The sequence below is a fragment of the Psammomys obesus genome, unplaced genomic scaffold, assembly GCF_907164565.1.
Source record: "Psammomys obesus unplaced genomic scaffold, mPsaObe1.curated_primary_1811, whole genome shotgun sequence".
In the NCBI taxonomy this organism is placed as follows: domain Eukaryota; kingdom Metazoa; phylum Chordata; class Mammalia; order Rodentia; family Muridae; genus Psammomys; species Psammomys obesus.
In genome coordinates, this window is record NW_026594462.1 from 5,237,083 (window position 1) to 5,246,313 (window position 9,231).

General features: G+C 40.3%; 1 protein-coding gene across 1 annotated transcript in view; it reads right to left on the reverse strand.

Annotated features, from left to right (window-relative positions):
• Nucleotides 1–345: 345 nt before the first annotated feature.
• The window catches only part of Mylk4 (myosin light chain kinase family member 4), a 71,025-nt gene continuing 62,139 nt past the window's right edge, over nucleotides 346–9,231 (reverse strand). The window contains exons 8-12 of the mRNA XM_055619100.1: nucleotides 8,272–8,342; nucleotides 7,356–7,484; nucleotides 6,576–6,728; nucleotides 4,177–4,255; nucleotides 346–387 (exon numbers count right to left, since the gene is read on the reverse strand). Of these exons, the coding sequence (XP_055475075.1) occupies nucleotides 346–387; nucleotides 4,177–4,255; nucleotides 6,576–6,728; nucleotides 7,356–7,484; nucleotides 8,272–8,342 (474 nt within the window). The remainder of the gene's footprint in view (nucleotides 388–4,176; nucleotides 4,256–6,575; nucleotides 6,729–7,355; nucleotides 7,485–8,271; nucleotides 8,343–9,231) is intronic.

Genomic DNA, 9,231 nt, shown 5'->3' on the forward strand with positions numbered 1-9,231 from the left:
TACAACCCACACAACAGGAAACTGTACTTCCTCCACTGGGACAAGGTAAAGTTGAGGTGAAGAAAACACAATAATCTGATTGGAGCCCACCAGCTCAAAGACTGCCTGTTTCCCTCAATATCTGTGCAAGAAATACCCGATTTCCCTCTAACTCCACTCACGTAAGCAATACACAGACACCACACAGCCAACAGTTCCAAGACACATTTCCACGATGATTGCAATCTGGTTTTCCTGGGGTGCAATCCCAGTTATCCCCCAAAACAAATGTAATTTTATTTGTTCCCATGGGAGGAGTTGGAGAAGGCTTGAAACCAACCTTTTGAATAAGGCTCCTTCTGTGAGTTATTTGGTCGTGAGGTTCTGAGCAGCAGAACTGCAGTTTTTCTAGAAAAACGAGAGACATTAGGGGAAGGGTTAGAACAGCTTTCATCAGCTTCTGACTTACAGTAAGAGAGCATGTGAAAAACTAATAATTTGCCGATGGGTTCATGGTCCTCTTCCGGAGACATCCAAGAGGATAAGGTTGCCAGCAGCCTTCTGACAGGCACACCTGTTCCTCATCCACTGTAACATCCTGCTGTCACTTCCCTTCCTTCCACAAAGCCAGGGTCAACCCACTTACTCCCTCATTGTGTTTAATTGGCAAATGCATGTTTGCTCAAAGCCCACTTGGGCAAAACAAAAGAGCCAGTGCTCGTGGCATTAGGGCTATGACTACTACAGAGCATGGCTACTTCTGGGTGAGCTCAGAGTAGCAGAGAAAGGGACGTTAAGAGGCATGGGAAGATTTAAGAAGACAGACAAGGCCTCAGATGGGGACTTTGCAGCCATTGTAAGGGAGGTGGTGTTGAACATTGACCTTAGTCAACAGGATTCTAGGTAATAAGCAGTGATAGGGTTTAGGGTGCATAAGAATAGCTGTAGCTGCTGGTGTGTTGTCTTGGTGTGCACAGTGGGAGAGATATGAAAACTTCCTGATCGGAGATTGTCATGATACAGTTCGGATCTTACCTGTCCCTTCCCCAGGCCCATATGCTAAATAAAGGCTTAGTCTCTAGCCTGTGGTGCTACTGGGAAATGATGGAACCTCTAATAGGTTACAGGGGGCATGACCTTGAAGAGAATGATAGGACCCTACCCTGTTCTTCTCTTCTTTCTCTTCCTGGCCACAAAGTGAACCCTCTTGTTTTATATCTCCACAGGCCCAATAGCAATGAGATTATAACTGTGATGTAAAATTAAAAAAAAAACAACCAAATCACAAGAACTTCATCATCTCTTATCTTTGTTATAATGATGGAAAAATGACTGACAGTCATTGTGGACATTGGCCTATGTGCTTTATCGTCCAATGGGACAACAACAGGATCTGTTAGATTTGAGACGAGGAGGAAGGGGACAAGGAAGTTTTCTTCTAGGCGAAAAAAAGCCGCATCATCCTTGTTTACATTTATTCCTTCTGGCTCCAGAGCACCAAGGGATTTTGTAGGAGGTACCTACTGAGTTCTGATAGTTAAGAGGGCTGTTTCTGATGGGAATTTGTTGTGTAAGGTCAGGGACATAAGACAGAGCAGAATTACTGTGTGTCATTTAGAGCCTATGCTAAGAGGCAGAGAACTTCTAGGCCTCCATTTCGAAGAAAGAGAAACATGTTTCTTAAAAGAATATGGCATGGTCAACTGATCAAAAGCGAATTAAGAGCTTTCAAATATAAAACAATTAAAAGGGATAAATAAAACACAAAATACTTTAAAATAAAAGTTAGGTCAAAATGATAGTTTTGGATCAGAATTAGAAATTTATTTTAAGCAAACGTAATTTTTTATTTTTGAGAACATATAAAATAGATTACTTCAAAAGTAAACCTGCAAAATATTAGTCTCAACAGGTTTCGTATCCCTAATCCAAAAAATCTGAAATTTAAAATGCTTCAAAATCTGAAACTTTTTGAGTTCCAAAACCACAACTCATAAATACAAAAGCCCATACCTGACCTTGTGGTCCAAGTAACAGTCCAAAAATGCAGGCACGCTGAAAACCCTGCACTGTTTCCTGAAGACTGTAAGCATAATGTGTATATGAAACAAGGGCAGGCCATGCCAAGATTGGCTCCCATTCTTAAGCGTTCTCATTGTCTATGCAAATATTTCAAAATCTGGAGAGAGCCAAAATCTCCTCTAGCCCAGAGCGCTGTGGATAAGGGATGCTCAGCCTCTGTTTCATTGGAAAATAAAATGTACTGGTTGGATATAGGCACCCAGGAGCACTAACCATATATCGGATTGGAGTGGGTCTAGAAACTTGCTCCAAGCCCTTCCCACCCATCAGGAGAGTGATAAAGCTTTTCCCAGACACCAGCACTTCTCTGTCCCCGCTTCAGCGTTCTCATCTACGAAATGGGGGTAGTAATAATGCCAGGCTTATAAGGTCAGCATGAGAGTTATACGTGTCAATCTTCGTAAAGCAGCTGGATTCAGTGCCACGTGAGTATAACTTTAATAATGACAGATTCGTGCAGAGATCTTAAAATTATTTTCTTGTGATATCTATTGGCCTCGGGTAGCACCGGCTGGGTGGCATAACGAAAAGGTGATTTATGTAGTTGTGATCACATGGTTTAAAATACTTTTAAACACTTTTTAGCCTGGATAGTGTCATTAATTCCTTGCTGTGGTTTCTATATTGTCCTGACATGTCAAAGTGTATTTAGACTCCTGGTTAAAAATACATCGGTGGAAAATGGGCTCAAAATAGATTGGTCTCCCTAATAAGCAGTTTATGCAGTCTGGGTGAGGTACTGGCTAGGTAATAAGTCTATTTTTATTTGGCATCAGTACCAATTATCAAGGAAAGGTATATTCAGACACAAATAAAACTCAGTACTGACGCTGAATTTAGATGTAGATTTAATTTCAATAAAATGTGGCTGTGGAAAAACTGAGAACCTGAGTTTGCTGGTCAGAAAGAAGTTCCTTTCCAAACCCCAGAAAGTGTATATGATGAAGAGAGCAGGAGAAAAAGCAAGTGTGGAGACTCTGTACTGTCCCAAGCATGGCACTAGCCACCCAGCCAATGCATGCATTAAAGATATTCTCATAAGCCAGAAGCAGAAGGTGGTGATGGCATACTGACCCCTGTTCATCTATCCTAGGTAAGCAGCCAAAGTGTTGAGTAAAGTTATTTAATGCAGAGCATCTGCCTTTGTGTTATCTCTATAATACATGGCTATATGGAAGGAAAAAGCACATGAGGCAGAAAAGGCAGTTAGAAGGCTATTGTAGCAATTTGGGGAGCAGGTGCCCCAGGCCAGGGAAACAAGGCATGAGAAGAGCTGGAGAGATTCCAAAACACCTAGAACATACAAGGTGCAGAACTTGGAGATTAGTGAAGTATGAGATGGGGGACTGAGACAAGAAGGAAACAGGAGATGCTCATGAGCTGATTGGTGCCACCTAACGGGCACTCTTTGCCGGAAGGATGGTTGAAAGTGGGGTGAGATGGAGATGACTTTGAGTTAGGGCTGAGAAGACCCAAGTGGAAATAGCTAGAATACCAGTAGACATGTGAATCTGAAGTTTAGAAATGAAATCTACACCACAAAGACAGACGAGGGAGTTGGAATACAAAGAATAAGGTGATGGGAGCAGAGAGATTCCCCCTAAGAGATTAGCTTAGTGTGAATTCAATTACACTCAATAAATACTTGTGTCTTTAGTCTCCAATAACAATCTCTTTCACATATGCTCAAACATATACTTACACCAAGCTGAGTATTATAACTAATATCTGGTGCTCAGAGGAGAAAAAAATATGCAAGGTGAATAGAGAATTTAGAATTCTAAATTTTGTTTTGGGGAGAGAGTTCTCCTAAATGTATATTAGCATATCTTCTCCAAACTTTACAAACCCCAAGCCATATATCTGTATATGTGTATGGGTTTTGTGGTGTGGCATATTTTACAACAGATGCAGTTATTTCATAATGCTAAAAACAATCTATGAAACGCATATAAAAATATAACAATAATATCTCAATAAAACACTTCAAGAAATTTATTTCTAGTACAAGATGTGAGGCTGTGAGCAAAGACATCAGGAGAAATCTCATTAAAGGCTGTAGCCTCTGATGAGACACACAGCGAGAAAGAAAGAGGAAAGAGGAAGCGCGGTCACCTGTGCACTCAGCCTTGAGTGGAGCTTGTGGTCTGATAACCAGGGGTGCTTGAGGGCTTCGCTGGCACTTATTCTCCAACTAAAGGGAAATTCAGAAGCATGTTAGAGGGACACACCAAACCACGCCTCCATCAGTAATCCGCCTCTGACTCAGGTCACAGGTTTTAGTATTGACCATCACCCTTAGTATGACCAGCGCCTCTAACAACATTGGTAACACAAGCAGGACACTCGTCAAATTCTTATTAGTAATTGAATGTTTTTTTTTTCAAATACAAGTAATTATTCTGTGATATGAACTCTTAAGTTGACCTCTTAACAAACCATTGAGAAACAAATGCACATTTCTTAGTTATAATAAAATGCTACAGTGATTTTCAATGAATTCAAAAGCCATTTATATTTGAATATGGCTGTTAACTTTTGAATGAAAGAGTTTTGAAGAGTTCAGAACCTGGAGAGTTACCACAATCATGCTAGAATATATTAGATTACCTTACAAAGAAACAATATTATTTTGGAGATGAAGAAAGGTTTACAAAATTTGAAAAAAAAAGTAACATAAAGAGTAATAAAAGTCATATTACAGCCTAACTCTAAAATTTCTAAGCTTACTTGGTGTGCTGATAAACATCCCATTGAACTAACCTTTCAAAATAAAAACCGAGTGCTGCAATATGAAATCTGCTTCTGCAGAACAGTTTCGAGCAGTCACGGAGCTTCAGTGTTGAGGATTACCTCACTACAATTGCTTTATTAGATGCCAAATATTAAAGTCTTCACTTGCAATGAAGTTATTGAGAAAAATCACCATGATAGGACCCAGAACATGAAGATGTTGTTAAAAACACCTCAGCCCCACCAGCCTCATAGGGTTCTTTTTAGTATCCTAAGGTTTTGCTGTTGGGTTCCTTGATCACTTTGTGGGGATGGTGCTGAGAGATGATTACTCCTCCACTCTCATGAAAAGTGTTTAAAAATCTATTTAAAGAGTTATTAAGATTGTACTCATAACTGACTTTTAATAATATTTCAGGTTCATTTTTGCACTCCACATCTTTATTTGATGACAGCGATATTTGGCCTGAGTTTCATCCAAGTGTTGGCTTACAGGCTCTTAGGTGCTCATCTGTCAAAATGTTATCTGATACTTCTTGTCTACTTAAGAGCCCCCAGACTGTAGGAGTGGGAAGGACTCAGCCGCCAGAGTCCAGCAAACCTGCTTCCGGATTTGCTTGGTCCTAGCCATGGGACTTCAAGGCTCTCAGCCACACTTTCCTTACATGAGACTGTGATAACTTTCTCCACACACGACAGGAGCATCCAGAAGTTAAAAATACGCAGATCCCACACTGACATTCACAGTGAATACAGTTTTTCATCCTCCACAGTCTAAAAAAGTTGGTATTTTTCCATCTCTGTGTTGTCTAGGATCCATAAATGTAAAACAATAACAACCTTGCCTGTTTTTGTGCCTAATAAAGGTCAAGGACAGAGAAATTAAGTTTCTAAACTGCTCCTCCCGCCACCACCGAGACTGAGGCTATGTTTCAGCCAAGTTATCCCTTCCTTTAGAGCGGCAGTTCTCAACCTGTGGGTCGCGGTCCCCTTGGTAAACTTCTGCCTCTGAAAATATTGACATTATGATTCATGACAGTAGCAAAATTACAGTCAGGAAGTAACAATGAAAAAAATTTTATAGTCGGGCCTAAATGCTACGACGACAATAAGTTAACTGCACTGGCTCTGAAGATGTCATGTAGTTTAGATAGAAAGCCATCTAAAGTGAATAATCAGTGTCCTTCCCACTCTATGACCCTAAACCCAAGCCCCTATATTTCAATATCACAGTTGTTCATCCACTAAAGTTTAAATTAATGTGTTTTTAGCATAAGAGGAAAATATAAGTCTGTATGACAGTGTAGAGTGTGAGCTTGAAGAAAGATCAGCTTACATTTAATGTCATTCCTGCCCCTTTCTAGCATAGGCTAACTACATACTATCTTGTTGTAAAACAGTCATAACAGAAACTTCTACCTCTTGGAGCTAAGGGCTGTGATTAAAAGAAATAATGTCCAAAAAGCAGATAACACTATTTGGCCCATAAATGTGTATAGACATGAAAGAACTAGGGCAGGTCACCTGATGCTGACCAGAAGGGCCTGATTGCTGCCACTTCATTACAGAATTCAGAAAGAGACAAGTTTTGCAGCCCCATCCAGCCTCGTGACTGAAACAGTCCTGGGCACGAGTAGACTGGGTCAAGGAGTCAAGCCTCATTGCCTTCAGAGCCTGCCCAACATCATGGTTGCCACTGAGGGAATGGGATCTACTAACTCCTTGGTTCACACTGCATTCGATCAGCCTGGTTCCTCCCACATGAGGTGCTCTTGGCGTACCTCTTCTCCTTAATCAGGAGCTTAGAGATGAACTCCTTGGCCTCCTCTGAGACGTCCTGAAATTCCTCGTCTTCTAAATCCCACCTGCATGCCAGGATATTGGTCAGCGTCTCTGCGTCATTATCGCCCAAAAAAGGTGACAAGCCACTGAGTCTACAAGACACAGGTTCAGGGTGAGTATATTTTTAAACAGTCTTGAACCCATTATGGGATGCTTTTGTCATTTAAATATAAAAGCAAGAAAACAGCACTAAACTATATGTATATAATCCATCATTGCATCCAGGACCATGCTTGTGTCTCTCATCCCGACTGCAACTGCAGCAAGGGAGTTTGAAGTTATACTTCAGTAAATCTCAAACAATAAAATAAATTTTCTTTTCAAGTATTTTACAGCTGGCAAGACAAACTACTGTCACAAACCTAGAAAGCAAACCCCAGAATGTCACTGCTCAGGCACAACCCAAGCAGATCTGTGTAAACTGATCTAAACAGACAGATACCCAGAATTTTTTTTTTTTTAAAAATTATGTTTAGGGGTCTTAGTGGTATCATGTGACCTAAGGTGACCTGTGGAGAAGACATACATGACTTTTTTTTTTTCAGATATAGTGGGGAGAGGAATTTACTTCTTTTGATTGTAAGACGCAACAGAACCTAAGCAATAGGAGATGACACATTGTTTTTCTAAATACCTAGATCAAGGCTTTCATTCTAGTGAAAGCTTCTAGAATATCACAGTTTGCGGATGAGTGTGTGAGAGACTGGGAAGTCACTTACAGCATATATGTGATGACGCCCACACTCCACATATCCGTAGGAAAGGAAACAAAATCATAGTTTACAACTTCAGGGGCAAGAAATTCTGGAGTTCCAAAGTTCACCTTTAGCTTCTCTCTGGGCTTATATCTGAAATTGAGGGTAAAAGGTTAGGGTAGGGCATGTCAATCAAAAATCCAAACTAATGAACTTTGAAAACAGGTACCGTTTAAAAGGTAAAACTAACTTCAGTTATACAGCAAACTAAAAATAAGTAAACCTTTGCCAGAAATTGCACGGTGTCAAAAACTGGTAAAAAACAAAAACAAAAACAAAAACAAACAAACAAAAAAAACCATCCTGGGGAGTTTAAAAGTAAAAATAAACCATAATACCTTAATATTTTCAAACAGTTGTGAGAGATCCACTCTGAAAAATTGGGACACATCTAAACACAGATTGTGACAAATACCCTGTTACAGTCCTTCACAGGCCCATGGCCAGCCAGGACAAGCCATTCCTAACTGACAAGATGCAATAATTCACAGTATCTGCTTATTGTGCATTAACACGCTGAGCTGTTACATGCTCATGTAAATTCTTTGTTCCCCCAAGAAACCAGACCCCGCTATAGTCTCATTTAAACTACCAACATTTTAAAAGTCTTCTCTTTATAAACAGAACAAATGTAAAAATTGAGATAAGCACAAATTCTGAATGACTGCCGTCTAAGTTAATGAAGTTCACTGGACTAAGACATTCTTTCTCATTTTTTAAAAATTACATGTGTCATAGAAATTTCTCGATGCTCAAATCTCAAATCTGACAGGGTTAGGGTAAACGCAATTTTCATTAAATTAATTCTAAATGAAGGCATGTTCATCTTTGCTTCCCATCTCTTACCTCTATCCCTGTACTTACATCCAAACAGACATACCTTCTGGCCAATCCAAAATCAATAATCTTTATTTGCTTAGCATCCCGATTCACACACAGGATGTTCTCAGGCTGCCAGGAGAAAGAGACACATTAGCAATGAAAACAACCATCTTTCACTCAAATTGTCCTTGAACCACAACTAAAAATACAAGATGCTCAGGAAAAACATATCAGGCCTTTCACTCGGGGCCTGGTTTGTCTGTGTGGGTATTTTCTCCTTTAATTATGTGGTGAATGAGGTTGTGGGTAGCCTGCCAACCTTGCATTACCCTGCCTGTCCCTCTCCATGTTTTTACAGATTGCCATAATGCATGAGTTCAGGCAGGGGCCTTCTCAAGGAGAGAAACAGGGAGGCTGTACCAGCACTTTCCAAACGGGCTGGTGGAGGCCAGCTCAGAACTGACAGAGCCCTCCTCCTGTTAAAGTATTAAGTACATTTCCTTCTTGGAGGAATATTTCCCCCAAGATTTACGAGTTCCAGGAGAAATGGCCCTGATGCAGTTAAACAGCCACACTGAATACGCAGTAGAATGCGTACATTTTTGACCTCTGGATCTTTCCCTTGTGCTTTGTCTATGGGAAAGTCGCAAGCTAAAGGAAGGCTTTTGTCTCCTACTCATTCTTCATCCTCCAAAATTCCAAGGTCTCACTGAGCTCAGTCTCAGTGCTTAAAGTCCTTGACTAAGTGTTCCCTTGGAATTAGATGCTAATAAAACTTGGCCCTGCTAATCTGACAGGCTTGGGGGAGGGGACAAAATCAAGCTATAGCACCACTACCCAGTGTCCCTGGAATGTCCTGCAGATGTAACTATATTTATTGGGAAAGAAAACTTTAAGTCTGGGAAAAATAAGTAATTTCATTTAAAGCCAAGGTCATCCATTAAAAAAAGAAGAAGAAGAAGAAGAAGAAGAAGAAGAAGAAGAAGAAGAAGAAGAAGAAGAAGAAGAAGAAGAAGAA